Source organism: Leucoraja erinacea, chromosome 3 (genome assembly GCF_028641065.1).
Source record: "Leucoraja erinacea ecotype New England chromosome 3, Leri_hhj_1, whole genome shotgun sequence".
In the NCBI taxonomy this organism is placed as follows: domain Eukaryota; kingdom Metazoa; phylum Chordata; class Chondrichthyes; order Rajiformes; family Rajidae; genus Leucoraja; species Leucoraja erinaceus.
In genome coordinates this window covers 40,817,079-40,839,127 of record NC_073379.1, presented here as the reverse complement: position 1 = coordinate 40,839,127, position 22,049 = coordinate 40,817,079, and the positions used below count along the sequence as shown (strand labels likewise).

The 22,049-nt window shown below is 42.2% G+C and overlaps 2 protein-coding genes across 7 annotated transcripts in view; one reads left to right on the top strand and one right to left on the bottom strand.

The window, feature by feature from the left end:
• fam189a2 (family with sequence similarity 189 member A2) overlaps window positions 1-2,720 on the top strand; it is a 79,577-nt gene extending 76,857 nt beyond the window's left edge. For all 4 annotated transcript variants that reach the window (XM_055632494.1, XM_055632495.1, XM_055632492.1 and 1 more), the window contains one exon: window positions 1,352-2,720. In XM_055632494.1, the coding sequence (XP_055488469.1) occupies window positions 1,352-1,546 (195 nt within the window). In that variant the 3' untranslated portion in view covers window positions 1,547-2,720. The remainder of the gene's footprint in view (window positions 1-1,351) is intronic.
• Window positions 2,721-7,704: 4,984 nt separating this feature from the next.
• The window catches only part of apba1b (amyloid beta (A4) precursor protein-binding, family A, member 1b), a 134,143-nt gene continuing 119,798 nt past the window's right edge, over window positions 7,705-22,049 (bottom strand). For all 3 annotated transcript variants that reach the window (XM_055632489.1, XM_055632488.1, XM_055632490.1), the window contains 7 exons: window positions 21,789-21,875; window positions 20,300-20,485; window positions 17,761-17,940; window positions 16,430-16,642; window positions 15,583-15,702; window positions 13,690-13,830; window positions 7,705-7,921 (listed from right to left, as the gene is read on the bottom strand). In XM_055632489.1, the coding sequence (XP_055488464.1) occupies window positions 7,850-7,921; window positions 13,690-13,830; window positions 15,583-15,702; window positions 16,430-16,642; window positions 17,761-17,940; window positions 20,300-20,485; window positions 21,789-21,875 (999 nt within the window). In that variant the 3' untranslated portion in view covers window positions 7,705-7,849. The remainder of the gene's footprint in view (window positions 7,922-13,689; window positions 13,831-15,582; window positions 15,703-16,429; window positions 16,643-17,760; window positions 17,941-20,299; window positions 20,486-21,788; window positions 21,876-22,049) is intronic.

Genomic DNA, 22,049 nt, shown 5'->3' with positions numbered 1-22,049 from the left:
CTGTCTGCAACCTTGTGGGTTTCCTCAGGGTGCTCTGGTTTCCTCCCACACTCCAAAGACGTACAAGGTTGTAGGTTAATTGACCTGTAAATTGTAAACTATCTCTAGTGTGTAGGATGGTGCTGGTGTATGGGCTGATCGCTGGTCGGCATGGACTCAGTGGCCAGAAGGGCCTGCTTCCACGTTGTATTTCTACGGTCTAGGTTTAAATTGCTGGAAAATGTCTCACAAATCGAGCAGCAGGTGTCCAGCGAGGAAAACCGCAGTTTACATTACGAGTAGATAACTGAGACAAAGAGGCCTGTTATCTCAAATTGTTAGAGTCAATTTGAAGCACCTCTCTTCCCCCTGGCCAGAGTGGGATTAGGGATTCCCTTGTTCTCTCCTTCCAGATCCATATTCACCAAATAACCTTCCTAATTTTTGCCACTTTCAATGAAATTCCCTACCACCAGACACACCTTCTCCTCCCTTTTCAGTATTTCAAAGACACACACCTTTCATTATTCCCTGGTTCACTCTTCCACTGCCACTAGCTACTCCGTCTTATGGCATTTTCCCAAGCAAGTACAGGTGATGTGTCTGTCACCTTGTCGTTTTCCACCATCAGGGGCCCACAGACCTGTCACTTCCTCCAACTAGTAAAATGCATTTGGTGCACAATCCATGGTCCCCTCTAGATTGGAGACGAGATGAGCAATTTGCAGAATACCACTGTTCAGTCCACCAGCATAGCTTAGTTTAGAGATCCAGTGCGTAAACAGGCCCTTTGGCCCACTGAATGTACGCCTGCCAGTGCCTATCCCACACACACTAGGGACAATTTTGCAATTATGCCAAGCCAATTAACCTACAAACCTGTACGTTTCTGGCGTGTGGGAGGAAACCAGAGAAAACCCACGCAGGATATTGGGAGAGCGTACAAACAACGTACAGCCGAGCACTCACAGTCAGGATCGAATCCGGGTCTCTACTGTTGTAAGGCAGCAGCTCTACCGCTGCACCACCGTGCCACCTGATGTGGGTCACGAGCTTCCAGTCACCTGTTCCGATTTAACAATGCAGACCACAATGCCCATCTAAGTTAGTCCCATTTATCGCCTAATAAGACAGAAATGTGGCAGAATTGTTTCAGCGTTGACCCAAAGGAATTTTCTTCCACTAACCTTAGTTATTAAGTTAGAGATATTCTTGACCACAAAGGGGTGGAAGGTTAGACAGTTGAGTTTACAGTCAGATCAGCCGCAATCTTATTGAATGGGTGAACCGGCGCGAATGGCCTACTCCTAATTCTTGTTGGCCCGGTAAGCTCAGTGTGAATTTTAAAGGGTTGTGTTTCCTTTCTGGGTAGGCGATCACGGGCAACTTGCAACGCACCATCCCGCGCAGGGGAGCGGCCCAGACACAAGGCCGCACACGGCTGTTGCACCTACGGAGCTGTGGGGACCTGAGCACGTGCACCGTAGAGGAGGTGCGGCCTGGAGCCAGAGGGCAACAGGAACGGCCACACAGTCTGATCGGGGTGATACAAGAGACAGTGCTGTGATCACCAGGACATTCCCCAGTGCGAATACGAGCCAAAACTTTGCCTGAGGGCTCAAGCAACACACGCCAGGAAAAGGAATAACCTCAAGATGATAGTGCAATACGAGAGAGGGGAGAAGCTGAATTAGAGCCCTACTTAACAAACTGGAGAACAACACGAGTGAATATATGTGAAATTCAACAAAAACTCCTCAAAGTGCCCTTAGCTCAAACTGTGGATTAATGAGATTTGTCATTTATGATAAAATGTTTTGTTCGATAGCATGAGAGTACTCAGTTTATACCTGTTATTAAATTAACAAATCTTTTGACACCTTACTCCTTCAACTTCGATAGAGAAATTTCAATGATCTACTGTCCCTTGCGTCTGACCGTGCCACAGGGCACTTTATTTGAAACAGATCAACCAATTAACACAGATGCTTTTTAACTGTTACCTTTACTGCACTGAATAATCAAAGTACTACCTTACGTTGAGTTCAAATTAGGGATTCTTCTCTGCAGACGTCAAGAGTTGACTACAACAAAAGCAAGTAAATTTGACATACAAATGGTGCATATGATAAATTCTCCCGAAATACTAAATTATTTGGTGGCTGTTTACACATTTTAGATGTGTAGCAAGGAACTGCAGATGCTAGTTTACACCGAAGATAGACACGAAATGCTGGAGTAACTCAGCAGGTCAGGCAGTATCTCTGGAGAGAAGGAATGAGTGACGTTTCAAGTCAAGACCCTTCTTCAGACTGAGACGGGTGAGGGAAACTAGAGATATGGAACGATAAGGTGTGAAAACGGCAGATGGAAGCAGACAACGATTTTCTATGTTATACCTGCAGTCTCTTGAATGGAATAACCCCCTGCTGAACCAGATCTGATTAATGAAGCTTTGTGAGCTGCTTGGATCAGGAGCGACCAGTGGTACATTTCGTGTGACAAAATTATTTCCCTTGCCTTCTGCAGCGATTTATAACTTAAAGTTTAGCAAATGATCTTAAATGTTGTATATGAATAAAGTGTGTACATATATAAACATCTGTATCTATAAACTGTACAGCTATCTTGCTTCATGTGGACTATCCACAGAGCAGACCAACACAGAGAAGTGTTGCAAAGGTATGGATCAAGTGGATTTGTATTCTGCTATGTTTGGTCTCTTAAAACTGGTCACAGATGTCCTCTGTCACTGTTTTTTTCTATTTGGTAATGTATAATTGGAGAACAGGGCAGTAGCACAGTGGTAGACCTGTTGCCTCACAGTGCTAGAGACCCCGGTTCAGTCCTCACCTAGGGTGCTGTCTGTTTGGAGTTTGCATGTGCTCCCTGTGACCGAGTGGGCCTCCTTCAGGCGCTCCGGTTTCCTCCCACATCCCAAAGATGTATGGGTTTGTAGGATAATTGGCTTGAGTAGGGAGTGGATGAGAAGGTAGGGTAACATTTGACGGGAGATCGAGGGTCAGCGTGGATGAGGGAGGGTCAAAGGGCCTGTTTCTATGCTGTATCTTTCAACCAATCAAACAGTGGTTCCACAGGTCCAACTCTTGCCCTGTGTAAACAGATCTAATAGCACCATTAAGGAAATCTCCGCCACCACTATTTAGCTCTGTCCCACCATCTCTAAGCCAGATCTCACTCTGCTCATACTGATTGCTACATGTCCCACAATACTAAAGGTAATGAATGCGCAGGGAGGGTTTATACAACTTCCAGTAGCTTTGTACTGAGATTACCTGTGTTTCAGCACTCATGTGACTTTTATCCTGAGGGCTATGATCCAGCTTGATACTTTCAGGTCAGAGTTGCTAACAAAAGAAGGCATTGAAATTGTCAATTATCATCGAGGACAGTTTGATGTTACCGGGCAAGAGCAGTGAGTACATTGTTTCCACTGTTTGGAATGCCACCTTCTCAAACAACTTCAAATATTCTTTTATTACAAAAGCAAATATCAACAAAATTCTGTCGTCAGGAAATTCAGATGGTGCGCAGTTGTTTCTGGTACGTTTTATTGTTCAAGAGTTGTGAGACACATCCCCTGTGCCGACAGTGCCCGAACACTGTTACAGAGGTAAGTAAATACATGCAACACACAGCAGCTACAGAGAGGCAATACGTGGAAACGCCAGTCACAGGACCGACGCGTAGTGAACCAAAACAGGAAGATCAGCAACAATCTCCAGGGCTTTCTCCCCTCCTCCTCTACAAGAACACGCCAGGCGTGCTGTCTAATCTCAGGTGTGGTCAGTCATGTGCTGCTGGTTCTGTTGTTTAAACTTAGTGAAAAGAAGCAAAGTGTAACTGGCCCTTTTTCAAGGCACTTCGAGCCAAGCCCCAGTCAGACATTATTACACACTGATTTAAAGAGATGTCAAAAGAAAGAGATGAGTAAATGCACTGTGGCCAAGTACCGATGTCAAAAACCCCAAATAAAAGCAAAGTTCTGGAATAGGTGGGTGGGTCAAACTACACAACCTCCGCTGTGTTTCTTTCCCTCCCCCACTGATGCACCCTGACCTGCTGTGTCTTTAACGCTATATTATTACATCATGTAGATCTCATTCCCCCACTTTACTGCCTGAAAGATCACTCATAACAAACAAGGGCTTTACAATAATCCACTATGTATATTGGCCACCATTGCTGATGCCACACTTATTTACTCCGTTATGAAGATATTAGGATTTGAACATGCATCTCCCGACCATTCTCACATATTTTCTTAAGGCTCGAGGGGCTATTTGGCCAATTGAGTCTATGTTGACTCTTAGTACATTAATCAGTCTTATTCCCCCATTTATCTCCCTGAAGCTAATCTCACTCATGCCCCTCAACTCCCTCTACTTATCCTTCCCACTCACCTACACGAGGGGCAATTTACAGCAGCCAATTAACCCATCAACCCACACTTTGTTGGGGTCATGAGATGAACCCCCCCCCCCCCCCCCCCCGCGCAGTCGCTGGGAGAGTGAATACTCCACACAGCTAAATCCAACCAAGGTCCCTGGAGCCTAGAAGCAGCAGCATTAATATTCAGTGTCACTGAGTCACTCTGGACCTTCTAACTACCGATCCAGTATTACCACTAAGATAGTGGTATTTTCCAGCAATTGTTTTAATTTAAGAAAATGCACAACTGGTTTGAATCAGATTGCCATGACTCACCAGAACTTTGCTACAATCTCATGGCATTTTATTGTTAAGGAAAGTTTCCCTTTGTCTCTCAACTTATATTCGCAATACAAAGTGAACTGAAGAGAAAGGGTAGACACAAAATGCTGGAGTAACTCAGTGGGACAGGCAACATCTCTAGCGAGAAGGAATGGGTGACGTTTAGGGACGAGACCCTTCTTCAAAGAGGAAATGGATTGGAATTCTTCAATTTCTATTCCCATTCCTATAATTATTTTTATACTTGCACACCAAAATGCTGCAATCACTTTGCACGCACATCTGCTCAGTTAGGATAGGGTTTACCATCTCGAATGTTCACACCCACTGTCACTAATGCACTGTGGCTGCAACATGTACCATGAACAAAACAGACTGCAGCTAATTGCCAAGACTTAGCCAGCAACATCCCAAAATCCTGCACAGTCAAGAGCGGCAATACAACACAATAATACATCAGCTGCTTCCCCCTACAATGTGCAGGCCATCCTGGGACTAAATGTGGGAACTCTCTCCCTAACAACATCACGGGAGTTCCTTCTTCAGAAGAATATCAGCAAGTAGGGAAGGGCAACAAACACCGACCTTACCAGAATCGTCATGTCACATGAGTGAAGAAAATAATTTGGTTCTCTTCAATGGATCTGAGTGCACAGAAGTGTTTACAATTGCTAGCCAATACTCTCGCACGAGTTCAGCTGTGGAGACCATGGGCAAAATTCTTTCAAGATGATAAAATAAGTTTTTGCAGACCGAACACATTTGAACACTTTTCTTTTCCTCTTTGTAATTGAGTAAAAAGTTAAGGAATGTAAATCATTAAACATATCACTCTCATTTTCCCCTTCCCCCCCCAAAAAAAAATCCTTAACAGTAACATAAATAAATAGACGCTGTCACTGTATTACAAACACAAAAAATAATCCTCAAAAAAAAAACTGGATTATGAACTACATTCATAAGTGCATTATTTGACAATAATTAATAGCTGACAAACTTCAAACAACATTACAAAGTAGAACTTTATGTTGCAGTGTTATAACCTCCTGATGTCTGGTGTTATATTATATTGCACCAAATAACAAAAAAAGTATATTCTAGTGCTGCATAAAGTATTTACATTAAGTTCACATCGGCATTTGTAGGTATAGATTATAGATATTAACACACATGTCATTGAATGAAACCCATTAACTTGTGCCATGCCATTATAATAACTTCAAGTAATGATGCTACAGAACTATGCAGGTTAACACATTAGTTTTGTGTAAACATAGGAACTGAGTCTAAAGCAGAGATAAACTCTGGCATTTTCAGTATATTCACCCTCAAATTACTCTGGTCTCAATTAATTTACCTTTGTGACAGGACTCTAATGCTCCACTAAAATTCTCAGGACATTCTGGCTGGGAAGTGCAAAAGCACTCTGTTATAATGTTTCATCCAATTAATCCACAAGCATAACTAATCCATCAATACTGGATGATCACTGATCATTACCAGACAGTCTCACAGCATCTAGTAAGTGGCAGGATGAGCACTGTGCAAACTTACAGGCTCCAGGCTGGATAGCTCTTTCACCTAACAGGTGTAATGGATCACCTCCTGTACTATAAACCTGTATGATTACTGCTTGTCGAATGCTAACCTCATCATGAGTCAAACTCCTGTCCAGAATGTTCATGGCACTCATGGTCCCACAAGAGAGCAGAATCATGCCACCACTTACTCAAAGACTAAAAAATAATTGCAGCTGCTGGTTTACACCAAAGGCAGAACTGGAATAACACAGCAGGTCAGGCAGCAACTCGGGAGAAAATGGATAGGCGGTGTTTCAGGTTGGGCCCTTTCTTCTTCAGAAAAAGGATCCCAATCCAAAACATCACCTATCCATTTCCTCCAGAGTTGCTGCCTGACCAGCTGAGTAACCCCAGCATTTTGTGTCTATCCTTATGACCCCCTGTTGGTTAAAGGTTCTGCCGCATTAAACATTGTTCACCCCCACTTAAAACTCACTAATGACGGCACAGTAGCTAAACATATGAAGTTTTTCATTAACTGGATTCATGTTACACAAAGTAGATCTCAAACTGAAACACTGGCTCAGAAATTGTATCTGTTGTTGGATGTTCGAGTGTGTGCAAGTGAAGTACCCCAGCAATGAATGTAATGCTGTCTAACAACACGTTAGGTCCTAGCGTGTGTTTAAATGTATAATTGCTTGGCAGGACTCTACCACTTTGATGCTAACATTTTACTTTGACATATTTTAAGATCGTATATTAAACCTATGTTTTTAAATAATTTCTATCTCAGTCCCACCTCTGCATATTTAATTCTTTGCCCCAAAATAGAACATTAATATACCCAAGCGTTGCCAATGATTAGTTTTCAGATGATAGATGTTACGAGATTGGAACTGTGTAACATTCCATGCTTTCTAAACTCTGCCTTTTTATTAATTTAAATTAGGAATTCATGGCCCTCAGCTTATTTAAAAAATCGAAAATTGCTGACACAAGAATGGTCTGCCCTCAACTTTAGAGAATGGTTTCAAACTTTGACTTGGATAAGATTATCAAACTAACTTCATTACAAACACTCCAGTGCATGTTGGAATGTATCAATGAGGTAAAGAGTAATAGATTATGAGAATTAATCAGGAATATTTTAAAATATAATTAGGAATGAAGAAGACATAGAGACTTCTGGGTAAATGGACATACATGTTGAAACTTTGTAAATGCCTATCAATTTGTTTAACTTTTAATACATTTCCCAATGACATAATCACTCACCTGCAATGAACTGGTTCTGCATAAAAGCCCTCTCTTAAATAACATTAAACTATATAGGTGCCCAGTCACTTATTTTGTGTTAACTCAGTGAGAATTAATCTGCGAGAATATATTTACATTTATTTCTATATAAACCGCACAAAGTTGCATGTCTGAAAGGCAAAGGTTCGTCGTTTATATAGAAATCGTTCGTTTTTTTTTACAGATTTTGTTGTCAAACAAAGCACGTTTAAAAAAAAATGGTAGTTTCTGCAGCTGCACAAATGCAGCAATGATCAACACAACCAAACCACACAGACACTTCCACTGTGCACACTGGGGCAGGGGGTGTAGTCCTTTCAGATGTAAACAGGCTGCTCTTGAGCTGTCAGCAGTCTATACATGGCTGCAGGCATTGTCTTCATGTGAATCTAGGGGAGAAATGAGGAAGACCAGATTGAATTTCCACATCACCAGAGCTGGGGAGAGAGAGGATCTTCTACTGCGCCATTCAAACATGGCTGATCTATCTCTCCCATCTAACACCATTCTCCTGTCTTCTCCCTAGAACCCCTAACACCACAAGCAGTGACGTCAATATGGCAGCATGGATGAAAATGAACCACCACCTGAAAAATGAACCGCCTATAACCTGAATTATTATCTGGGAGAGAATAGCTTTAAGTAGGTTCAAAGCCCCAAATGGTAATGTTATCAGACAAGATTTGACAGATAATAAGATAGATGACAAAAACTCCATCAGAGAGGCTGGTTTTAAGGAGCATCTTAAAGGAGAGCATTTCAAAGGGCCATTCAAGACAACCAGACCACTGTGGGTCTGAAGTATATACAACCTAGATGATATAGGTAAGATAGATTTTCTTCCCTAAGTATCATCAGTTAACCAGAGGCATTTCTGCCGCTGTCCAGTAACTTCCAGATCACCATCAACAATATCGGCTTCATAATCAAGACTGAATAAATTAACAGAATTTAAATTCCCCATTTGCAAAGGATTTGAACTCATGTCACTGTATTGTTAGTTCAGTCCTCTGGACTGCCAGCAATCACCATGTGTCCTTGTTTACATGTCGGGAAACAGATGGAAATACATGAATCAGCTCACTACCTTAGGCAGTCACTGCAGTTCAGAGAGGTCATAAGTGATAGGAGCAGGATTAAACTATTCGGCCCATCAAGTCTACTCCGCCATTCTATCATGGTTGATCAATCTTTCCTTCCTAACTACATTCTGAGGCTATGGCCTCTGGTCCTAGATTCTCCCAACTAGTGGAAACATCCTCTCCACATTCGTCTATCCAGGCCTTACACTATTCGGTAAGTTTCAATAAGTGTCCCCCTCATCCTTCTAAACATTGACAGCTGACCAGATTCTCCTCCACACGCTGTTTGACCGACCCCAGTGGAACCAGCCATTGGGGAGAGAACAATCAGTGCCTGTCATTCTCATGCTCATTTGGTGCCAATGACCACAAATGAACTCCTATCCTGGCATGCTTAGTTCAGATGTTAATATCACAGAAACACTGAGCCAATTCCGATGTGTGGCTCCCTGCAAGCAAGCAAAAGGCTAAAACTTAAACCAATTACCACGGGAGAATTCAACGATAAGGGATTGCAAAATTTGCAGTGACTGACACACAGATCTGATTTCTTCCCTTGAGGAAAGTTAAAAATCTCTTTGGCATTTATCCCACTCTCTCGGGATTTATTATTCAGACCAAGGTAACTTCAAGGGCACACTGGTGTAACTGATCGGAGAACTCGTAACATTTGCTCAGCACTTCAAGGATCAGTGCCAAACAGGTCCAACATTTATACTCTATAGCACTGCTTCTTAAACTGGTGAATGAAATTATTTTAGGGTGAATGAAATTATTTTAGGGTGAATTAAACTTGAAGGGTGAATGACAATTTATTCAGATGTTCATATATTTTTTTCTATACATAAAAAAGGGATTGCCATTAAAGTGGTTAGTAAGCTTTTATAGGTTTTAATGGCAGTGGAGCTGGAAATTTGATGTTTTTTTCTCTCTACCTATGGTTTTCTAATTTCAAAGTATCAGGATATCTCTTAAATTTACTGTAATATAACCTTTTAGGGAAGACCAGACAAGCTAGTGGAATCATAACTATATAAATGTCAACACTGGAGGATCGCCGTAGGCAACTGCTGAACTGTAACTTTACTTTGCGTTGCACATTTAGCTACTTGTCTGCTGGCTTCTGGAGAGAGGCATACCAAATATGGCAAGTTGATATTTGGAGGTATTGTGAGCTTTCTTCGGGGAGAGTTATAGAAAGTTATATTAGTTGGATACTATTATATTAAATCACATACTCCATGTTTTTTTCAGCTAGTTTTCCAAGAAAAAAACTGCAGTAATCAAAGCCCAAAGGTAGGATGGGGCTGAAGCCCAGTGTTTAGACGTAGGAATGGTTTTTTTTAATCATTCTAAGAGAATGATTTTCCAATTCCAGTGGTAATTGTACTTTTTTTTTTACACCTAGTTTTCTTTTCATATTTTTAGGGTGTTCAAAAAGTTGAATAAAATAAAGACTTAAGAAATTAGTTAATTTATGCATTTTGGTCATGTGACAAAATAAATTATATATAAATTTATACACAAGGGAGAATAAGAAGAAAATTGACCGTAAAAACATAAGGAAATTTAGTTGAGGGTGAATTAAATTTTGTGATAAAGACTGAAGGGTGAATGACACTGAAATAGTTTAAGAAGCACTGCTCTATAGTCATATGATGTGGAAATGGGCCCTTCGGCTCAACTTGCCCATGCCAACCAAGATGCCCCATTCTACGCTAGTCCTAGCTGCCAGCATTTGGCCTCTAAACCTTTCCTACCCATGTACCTGTCTAATGTCTTTTGAATGGTGTTATAGTACCTGCCTCAACCACCTCCTCTAGCAGCTCGTTTCATATACCCACCACCCTCTATGTGAAAAAGTTGCCCCTCGGGTTTAGACTTTAGAGATACAGTGTGGAAAAAAGGCCCTTCAACCCAATGAGTCCGTATCGACAGCAATCACCCCGTACTCAACCATTATCTGACACACTAGGTACAATTTACAGAAGCCAATTAACCTACAAACCTATACGTCTTTAAAGTGAGGGTGGAAACCAGAGAACCCGGATAAAACCTATGTAATCACAGGGAGAATGTACAAACTCCGTACAGACAGCTCCCCTGGTCAGGATCGAACCAGGGTCTCTGGCGCTTTAAAGCAGTAACTCTACCGCTGTGCCACTGTGCTGCCCTGATTAAATCTTTCCCCTCTCACCTTAAACTGCCCCCTTGTTCACGTTTTCCTACTCTGGGTAAAGAGTGTCACACTATTGAGTTCCAGATTGAAGCCAACTACTATTTATTGGTGATTTTAAAAAAAAGCTTGAAAGGGAACATAGCACACACAAATGGATGCATTGGTCAAACATGATTTTCCTTTCACAAAATCAAGTACACAATGCCTGATCATCCTGAATGTTATATAACCTGTCTGCTATCATGTCGTACATTTTCCCCAATTACAGATATTAAGCTAATGGGCTGGTGTTTTAGTTTTCCATCCCCTTTTAAATTCCCTATTTTGAATATACTCAATGGACATTCACCAAATCTAGGGAACTGAAAAATAAGGCTAATGCTTCAACAATCACAGGGTGCTGCTACTTTTAGGAGCTGAAGATGTTCAATGCCCCCCCCCCCAGAAACCTTCAGCCTGTGTTCCCTATCAATTCCACAATTATTATAATTTTCGTGAATAATTCCCCTTTTACAGCTATTTCGAGTGATGCAAAATGTCTGCTTAACTGATCTGCCACCCCATGTTTTCGATTATTAATTCCCACATTCACTTTCTATAGAACTAGTACTCACTTTGGTACTTCCGTTTTTATTGAAATTGCTATAGAACGTCTGTATTTATACTTCTGGCTGACATTACCTTGTACTCTAATACTTCCTAGCTTATTAACCTTTTCTTCATTTGCTTTTACCTTCAGTCCAATATTCTGATCTATTATTTGTCTTTATACAATTATGTTTTTTTTTAATGTTTGATATTTCTTTTAACATTTTTTGGTTAGACATTCTGGCCCTTCAGGGGTTCCATTTTCATTGGATCTGTGCAATCTGAAAGTTTCTATTAAATCTCTGTTGCTCCATTTTGTCTGGTTGATCCTATAATTTAATGTGCCAGTTGACTTTAGCTAGTTCTGCTTTCATGGTCATCTCTATTTTAAAATATTACTCTTGGCCGCATCCTCCTCCTCCTCAAATCAAATGTAAAATTCAATCATATTGTGATTGCTGTATTAATGAATCCTGTCTTACTATGGAGAATGACAGATCCAGTGTAGCTGGAGGCTAATGTTGTAACCAACAATCTCAAAAAATATTATGCACTCCACATTAAGGCTAATTTTAAGGCTAATGAGAGGGGATCTTATAGAAACATATAACATTCTTAAGGGATTGGACAGGCTAGATGCAGGAAAATTGTACCCGATGTTGGGGGAGTCCACAACCAGGGGTCACAGTTTAAGAATTTAGGACTGAGATGAGAAAAAAAAAATTTCACCCAGAGAGTTGTGAATCTGTGGAATTCTCTGCCACAGAATACAGTGGAGGCCAATTCACTGGATGTTTTCAAGAGGGAGTTAGATTTAGCTCTTAGGGCTAAAGGAATCGAGGGATATGGGGAAAAAGCAGGAACGGGGTTCTGATTTTAGATGATCAGCCATGATCATATTGAATGACGGTGCTGGCTCGAAGGGCCGTGTGGCATTCTCCTGCACCTATTTTTCTATGTTTCCATCTCTGACTTTTCCTTCTTGCATCAAAAGTGTAGTAAACATGCTCTGTAAGACCACAGCTGCCTTGAACGTTCTTTGCACTTGCTCCAACAATGAGACTTCCTGCATGCTGCCTCTAAAATGCTTCCCTTCTTTCTGAACAGTGCTTTCCCACTGGCATCCAGCACACAGAAAAGAACCCTTGACCACATCTCATTTATTTCCCACACCTCTGCTCTCATAACCCCCTTGGACAGGGCATAGTTCCTCTGACCCTCACCCTCCACTGCCACCAGTCCCTGCGTTCAAAAGATCATCTCGTGCATCTCTCATCACCAGTCACAATTCTCTTCCCTTTCAGCATTTTAAAGGGAACGTGCCCTTCGTGACTCCCTGACCCACTCTTCCATCCCCATTATGACACTTTATCATCAACACACAGGACGTGCAACACCTATCCTTTCATCCCTTCCCTTCTTACCATCCAGGGATTCAAACAGACTTTGCAGGTAAAGCAGTGATTCACTTGCATTTCTCCCAGCCTAATGTGGTGCTTTGTAACGCAATCTCCTCTGCACTGGAGAAACCCCCAAAAGCAAATTGAGCAGTGGCTTTGTGGAGCATCTTGTCCCACTTGTGATTGCTGCTGTTCTAATAGCCCAGCACGCTACCTCTCTGTCCTTTTGGACTGTTGCCTTCTACACCTTTATGTACACATACTGCCTTCTACACCATCACAAGGCCACACCCATGTTTGAGGAATCATGCAGGTAACTTGGGCACAACTGCAGTCTATTGGACAAATGTTCTAACTTTCCATAACCAACTATTCCTTTCTGTCTACATCAGTACTGGCCATTTCTATGCATCATCATTTGGCTCGATTTTTCTCCGTTCATTGGTTTGGCCTGTTGGATGTGACCCACAGCGTGTTATTTGCTATACATCACACAGAAGGATAATGGGCTTCTATATGCCACATATAAGTTATTTAGTTTCACCCTAGCAGAGATATTCTTCATCGTCCATGTGATATCTCTGCCCCCACCTTCTCTGCTGAGAAGGTGAAAATTAACTTGTATTTTCTGTGTGCTGACAAAAAGTCTGAAACATTCGCTGTTTCTTTATGTACACATGCTGCCTGACCCGAATGTTCCAACATTTTATCTTTTCATTCCAACAAGTACTAGTTGGGCTTACTATCCTGCTTCAATGCTGAAAACTATGTAATCAAAATCAGCTTCTTTAGAACAGAAAAAGAACATGATCCAGATGTAGAGAGACAGACAATGAAGCTACAGTCAGCACTCAATAATGAATAAACTGTACTAATCCCTCAGTAATGCAACGAAAGACAACACTTACCTCACCAACTGCATTGGACAAAACATGGACTATCTTCTCGTGAGGTGTTGCGACAACACTTTGCCCATTGATTTCTATAATGCGGTGGCCAACTCTCACTCCTCCACGCTCTGCGATCCCTCCACGCATAAGGCTACAGATCTGAAACAGAACATCAACCAGTCATTGATTAGTGACCCAAGAGATGGTTTTCAAGTGTGAAGTGAACTTTCAATTTGATCAGAAGATACATCTATTGCCTTACGCCCATCATCTCAATGCAAGGAGGATACAAATTTGATCGGGTTTTTCAAGTTTTTGAGGAGGTGGCAAAGGTGATTGATGAGGATAGAGCGGTGGATGGTGTCCACATAGATTTTAGGAAGGCATTTGATAAAGTCCCATATGGTAGACTGTTCCAGAAGATTAAGATGCACAGGATTAATAGTGACTTGGCTGTATGGATCGAGAACTGGCTTACAGATAGAAGACAGAAGGTTGTAGTGGAACGACAATATTCAGGCTGGAGGTCTGCGATCAGTGAATCTGTTCTGGTACTAAGCCGTCTCATCTCTTGACCCAGAAGGTCGGTCTGATCTAACGAGGCGATCACAAAAGTGACAGCAGACTATCTTGGTACAGTACTGAGGAAGTGTGGCATTGTATGAGATTGTGTCTTTCATGTGAATTGTTAGACCAGGGCCACATTTGCTCTGTCAGGCAGAGACAAAAGATCAATGGGACAGACAATTCATTCCCAAACTGATACTCAAAAGTAGCTACTGCTTTGAAGATCATCATTTGTTTTCGAATCCTCACAGGTAACTGGTCTCCATGTTCATGTAAAATTATCAGGCAAACCTTCCTTCTTGAGAGTTGAAAGGGATCAGAGTGCAACAAAGGCACGTCTTCTCTCCACCAGTGGTTCACAAAACAGATTTTGGTGGTGGATAAAACTGTGCTAAAACCCACATATAATGTAATTTCTCTGCGTTATTGAAACAGTCAATTTTCTTTTTGAAAGTTTTTTATCTCAAAGGTAATCTTATTCAATGACTTTTCAAGAAACGCATTTCAGATAATAACAATTTTCCATGTATATTTTGTCCCCAAATGTCTCCTTATAACCCTCCTACCACTGCTGCAACCTTATGGAAAACCTATTACTATTTTGAATGAATGCGTCTAGCTGGAACCTTCTTTGCAGCAAGCAAACGTCCACAGCCTATGGGAAGATGCTGTGTTTAGATTAGATGCTCCACTTCCTATACTACAACAATGGCCACATTAAATCAGAAAGCTATGGATTCAATTCCTGTTCTCGTGGCTTTAGCTAGGACGATTATCCAGGGCTGTATTGTTGCACATGCTGCCTTTTGAAGAGATATTAAACAACTTGTTCAGGGGATGTCAAAGATCATCATTTTGATGATCTCTCTAGTGCCCTGGGACCGATAATCGTCCCTCAACTGCACCCACTGAAACCAGATGATCTGGTCCTTCACACATGGTTCATGTTATTTGCAAATCAAGGACTGTGTTTCCTACAACAGTGACAACACTTCAAAACTACTTCGTTGGCAGTAGGTTTTTTGGGACCTTCCGAGAGAGAAGTGAGTAATAAAAAGCCGAGATCTGTTCCCCTAACTTTTTTTACTTACGTCGTCAGTTTTACTTCCGATGCCAAAGATAGACACAAAATGCTGACACGGAGTAACTCAGCGGGACAGGCAGCATCTCTGGAGAGAAGGAATGGGTGATGTTCCAGATCTAGACCCTTCTTCAGACATCAGAAACATCATCCATTCCTTCTCTCCAGAGACGCTGCCTGTCCCGCTGAGTTACTCCGTGCCAGCATTTTGTCTATCTTCGATTTAAACCAGCATCTGCAGTTCTTTCCTACATTTTACTTACAATGCCATTCTGTACACTGAAGCCCAGCTGATAGCGCAGGTCTGGTCTCCTTATCAGTACCGTAGTGACTGGAGGACATCGCACAATGTTCAACTTGACCCGAGCTTGGCTCTTCAATCCCTGGATTAAACAAAATCAAATGAAACGAGTTACGTCTCAGACATGAGACCAAGGCGTGGGTTTGTCGTGGAATTAACATTTCACTTCATGTGGAAGGTTCCAAGTTTCCTGTCCCTTTGACCAAACCCACCACCATTTTTCCTCGGGAGCTCAGTGGCTTTCAGTCATGAGCCCCAATTTGAGGAATTAGCATTTCCCCAATTACTTCCAATTATCTAGGACATTTCACATGGCCAACACTGTATGTATCAAGCTGGAACTTGATCCCAAGCTGGGAGGTCTGATCGCAAGACAGTGAATTTTCTTTTGGTGCTCTGGGCTGCCCACATCCCAAGGGTCATACGGGTTGATAGGCTAACTGCCCACTGTAAACTGCCCCTAGTACGTATGTGAATGGTGGAATCTGGGGGAAAATGATGAGGAAATGGGGAGAATAAAAATGTGATGCAAGGTTATTGTAAATGAGTGGTTGGTGGTCTGCCTGGACTCAATGGGTCAAAGGTCCTGATTCCATGCTGTATCGCTCCATTACTCTATGATCATACAACAATGAACTGTGGAAATCTTTATCTCCAGCGATAGCTTCCAAGCAATGCAGCCATGAGACACACAGAGCATCTATATTGACCACAGTTGTGGAACATGGCTCTAAGAAGCATGGAGAATGTAAAAAACCAGCTGCATTCTTTCCCTTTAATTATATCAGGCCTACAATCAGATGGGGTACCTTGATGATGCTCTGACAGGTGGATAATGGTAGCCCCACAAGGCTGGTGCCATTGATGGACATTATCTGGTCTCCAATGTTCAGTTTTCCAGACTTCTCTGCAGGCCCTGCATGCATGATGTTTGCGATGATCACAGTTGGAAGGATGGAGCCCCAGCCTGACTCAACGATCACCAGGCCCAGTATTTCACCTTTCTGCTTCTCAACATGAACCTGACCAGGAGGAAAAGAATCTACTTTACCACCCAAAACATAACCACAGTCGATTTAGCATTCAGCAGCAAGACCACCCAGTTCCTCAGGTCTATTTGCTTAGAGTTAATGTCATTCACCTATTAGACCCTTTATTCTCTACTCAATCAAGTAAACAAGGTGTGAGGAAACAATGGGCAGCGGCTTGTATGTAGCATCAACTCCAGGAGTAAATATTCTACTTGTAATTGGGCGTTTCAAAACAAGAAGTTAGTTCACCTCTCCGCCTTCTCCATCTGGCTTTTAAAATCTTTGATGAACAAAAATCCCCCACTTGGTGGGGTTCAAATTCAAGGAGTGTTTAGAAAGAGCAAATAAGGAGAAATTGTTTCCATTAGCAAAAGAGCCAAGAATCAGTAGATGCAGATTTAAGGTGATTGGGAATCTAACATAACATAAAGGATGACATAAAGGGGCAACAGTTTTAAACAGCGAGTAGTTAAAAGAATGTGAGTGCCAATTCAATCTAACTATCAAAATGGATTGGGATAAATTCCTGAGAAAGCAAAATGTAGGAACTGAGGAGAGGAAAGGACATGGCAGTGGGACTAATTGGAGAGCTCTTTCAAGGAGCCAGCACTGGAACAACGAGCCAGCTGACCTGCATCTGCGCTACTTTAGTCAACAAGTTGGATAGAAGAAAGGTAGCAGAAAAAAATGACAGGAAGAACCAATGGATGCTCAACCAGCAAGTTGCTTGATTTTAAACTTTAAAAAAAATCCTTGACATAGAATTTAAGGAAAAGATTCATGTGAAATAATTCAACTGTAATACCTGCCTACCACAGAGTGTAGATTACACATGCATCTACTGATCCATGGTTTAGATTCCCCTTAGATTCATCTGTCATGAATTATCAATGTAGCAACATGAACCGATCTCAAATGCGGTTTAGTAATCAAATTATGAGCAACCAAATTGAGGCCTGGTCCGATCTTTACAATGACATTTTTGGATGAGGTGCCCACAGGAACAGAAGACTGAGTTAACAATGCCCGTGACCATCTGTCTCTATACTGCAGTACAGTTACCACAAGACCCCGTCCCTTAAAGCAAAAGCCCTCAATGCTACACCTACTTCTTTGCAGTTTTCCGATTTGGAGAAATGAATCAAGTCGTCATTGTACATGTCCTGAGTATTGAGGAGGTCGCTGTATTCCTTCTGGCTCAGGTCCTCTGGATTAATCCCGTTTGCCCTCAGGAATTCCTGGTAGGCGACACTAAATGCTTGTCCTATGGATTGGGCTATCAGTTGAGCCTGCAGGGCAGGAAAGGAAGGAAACATTACATTTAACATAGAGAATCAAGACAAACCACCACTTGGTGCAGCTAGGATTTAATGGCAAAGTGAGATCAACATCATGGAATGTCGAAGATTGGTATGGACTTGAAGGGCCGAATGGCCTGTTTGTTCTGTGATTCGACGTGCCACAGGAAAAATTAACAAACTAGGTCTGATATGGAGACACAAACCAAGGGTGACCAAGAATGGGATGAAATAGGTAGGTTTTAACAAGAGTCTTAATGGAAAAGAGGAGACCAAAGAGGTTTAGGGAAGGAATTCCAGAATTTAGGATATGAAGGAGGTGAGAATTGGAGGAGCTGAGGGATAGCAGGGTTGGCAAAGATCAAAGAGACAGGTGGATCTATTTGATTGATTGATTAAAATGTACAATGATTAATGTGAAATTGGGCACTCTTTTATCCCTTTTGTACGCTCCTTCTGAATCTGTCCTCTCTGCCGTTAGGCTGCAGGCTCCAGGTTTAAACCACTTGTTACATAAAAATGGTTTTTGGTTCCTCTGTCAATCCCCTTACATCTGGGCCCAGAGGACATCACATTTATGTGCTTCATCTGAAACCTTCACTGTTTCTAATGCTTCCACCAAACCATTGAGCTGTAACTTGCAACACGATGATCAAGAGCTAGGATGTGGGAATAGATTGGTGAGATGGAGAGCATCATAGAGTCACACAGCACGGAAACAGGTCCTTTGGCCAAACTTGTCCATGACGTTCAACATGCCCCATCGACACTAGTCCCACTTGCCTGTGTTTGGCCCAGAGCCCCCGTAATCTATCCTATCCATGTATCTGTCCAAATGGTTTTTTAAACATTGTGTTAGGATCTGCCTCAACTACCTCCTCTGGCAGCTCGTTCCATAAAACTACAATTTTTTGTGTGAAAGTCTTGCCCCTTCAAGTTTCTATTGAATCTTTCCCCCCTCACCTTAAACCTCTGTCCTCTGTCCTCTGGTCTCGATTCCCCTACTCTGGGTAAAAGACTGTGCATTTACTCGATCTATTCCTCTCATGATTTTGTACATCTCTACAAGATCACTCCTCATCCTCCTGTGCTCCAAGGAATAAAGTCCTCGCCAGCTCAACCTCTCCCTACAGCTCAGGCCCTCGAGTCCTGGCACATCCTCATAAATCATCTCTGCGCCCGTTACCGTTTAAAATACCGAGGGACAAATGTCTTCCTCTGGGCCATGAGCTTTCCGACAACTTTTACTTCAGCTTTCTCTGTTCTGAGGGAGATCGACCTCCAAGTCCACATGAAATAGCAACAGGAATTGGTCCCATGGCCTTTCCTGCTTTCACTGCCGTACAGTCAGATCATGAGTTTTCTACTAGTTGGCCTCAGCACCACGTCCCGGCCTCGGCAATTCCTTCCTATATCAGCCACAGCAGCACCCACTCGCATGGTAAACATTTGTTCTCAAATCGTCCCTCTCACACTCCTGATTTTGACTGCATAGAAGGAAATAATCAGTTCAGCATCCTTCCTCTCAAGCCCCCTCAGAATGGTGTGCATTTCAATAGGATCACTTTTCATTTTGAGGGCACGTCCCAATCTATTTAATCAGTCTTTAATTCCAGGAATCAATCTAATGATCTCCTATGCATGTTGCTTCCAAGAGTGACCACCAGGTTCAAGAATAACTTCTTCCCACCAACCAGCAGGTTTGTGAACCTGACACAAACTATCCTCAACTATAAACTATGCACTGTCTATGGATGCACTAAGGACTTCAGGGGTTTTTTTTTGCACTAATATTGGGGATACTAATATGTTGAATTGATGTTTATCATATATTATCTATGTGCATAGTGTTTACTCGGCTGTTATATTGCTGTAAGTAAGAATATAATTGTTCCGTTGTTGGTACATCTGACAATTAAACATACTTGACTTTATTCTTCCTTAAACACCAGAACTGTATGCTGTGCTCTGGGATGCTTTAGAAATGTGCTTTAGAAATGTGGGAAGATTTTCATTATTTTGCATTCCATTTTCTTAGCTACGACAATTCCTAATTGGAGACCTCGGACTATCTTTAATCTGACTTTACTGGATTTTAACTTGCACTAGAAATTATTCACTTTATCCTGTATCTGTACACTGTGGATGGCTCGATTGTAATCATGTGTACTCTTTCCACTGACAGGTTAGCACGCAACAAAAAGCTTCTCACTCCACCACAGTACACATGACAATAAACTAAACTATTCCTTGGGTAAATAATTATTTGCTGAGCTTTTCAAGGCTACCACGCTACCTGCACAACCACAAGACAACATGCAACCACCCACAAGATCAAAGTACTACGTACGTCCTCCGATTCAAAGACATGGCAGATCATCTTGTACTGCCTCTTCCCATCCTGGGAAGGGTGGGAGGCTTCAACGCTGTCCTGGGAATTGGATCGAGGCATGCGCCGACGTGCCATCAACACCACGATGTTCCCAATATCCGCTATGTACGAAATGGTCCTCAAGGGATGGTCCATCATAGTCTCCTAGTGAAGAGCAGCAAGAACGTGGGGCACATTACAATCAAACAGCAACAGTTTTAAGGAAAGCTATTCAATGTTGAAAATGATTTCTCCAGCAGTGGCTCATTTTTTTCATTAATTTCCAAACAACTTGCTCTGCTCTGCACACAAAATGGATGTGTTTCAGAATTGCATTTTCACCACTTGATTCACACACGTTCCCCCAAACACAAACTAGCAGGCACGGGTCCTAACGTCAAACAGGCAGGTACGGGTGCCAGTGCCAAACATGCAAATGAACACAAATACCTCCCTGTGCCAACCAAGCAGCACAATGCAGCTTAACATCAACAACCGTATGCAACCTCCAACAGCTAAGCCTGCAAACCCACACCAAGATCAACAGCACATATTTAAGACCAACTTCATACTGCATGCAGTCACCCACACACAACCCAACAACCACCACACAGACATTAACTACAGCTCATAACCAACGTCAGGCATACAAACACACAACAGTAACCAAATAAAAACTACAGCACTAGCACACACGTTCACCAATGCACTCTACAGCCACTCATATCACCATAACCTCAGACACACCATCTCTACACTCACTCATACACACACAACAGAGACACGGAAATTATCATGCAGCCCGTACCTCACTCTAATCCGTTATGCTCCCTGTGCTCATCAAAGAGAGCGAAAAGCCACCAGGGATTGCACGGGATGGAGACTGCTAGCTAAGAGCTAGATGCCACATCCTGTCAATCGACAAGCTCACAGGATGCACTGGCTGCTCCGTCAAAGAGCAGAGAGGCGAATAGCCGGCACTCTGTACGGCTGCAAATCCCTGCTGGCAGTTCAATGCTGGGCAGCCCGAGCAACATGCTAAGGCTGCATTCTGTCAAATCCATCCAGCACACGTTAAGTGCAAGTGGCAGAGCGATCAGTACAAATTAAACATCAAATCTAATCCCAGAACCGCTTGAAGCAGGGTGGGAATGCCAACCTCTCCTCAACCCAGCACCATTGGTCTCAGTCTGAGTGAAGAGGTTTTGCTGACCGCTGACCAGACAAGGACACAGCCCACCACTAAGCAATTTTTAAAGGCTTCCTCCAAATGTTCCTATCCGGTCATATATCTATCTCCATAGTTACGAATGAATTCCTTCCACCAGGCAGGAAGTGTGGGGACCCAAATTATTTACGCCGGAAAGTATTCTAACAGTTTAGGAATTGGGTTTATTCATGATTTTTTCCACAGCTTTTCCAAAGTAAAAGAATCTCCTGCTAAAAGATTTACTCTCTGAGCACTTACCTGCGAATCGGCGTTGAGAACCTTAATCCTCTGTGTTGAAATGAAGAGGTCCACTTCCGTCATAGGTTGTGGCTCCCCTTCAGGTGCCTATGTGAAGAAACAGCAACATGGAAGAGGCCACCACAGAGACATTTAACACACATGCACAACTCATACAGCTGACTTCTGTCAACATAAAATTATTGTCCGTCTTTCCTTTTCTGAAGGGTATTTTAGTTTAACATTGATCTCCAAAATAACATGGGGTCCGTTTCCAAATTA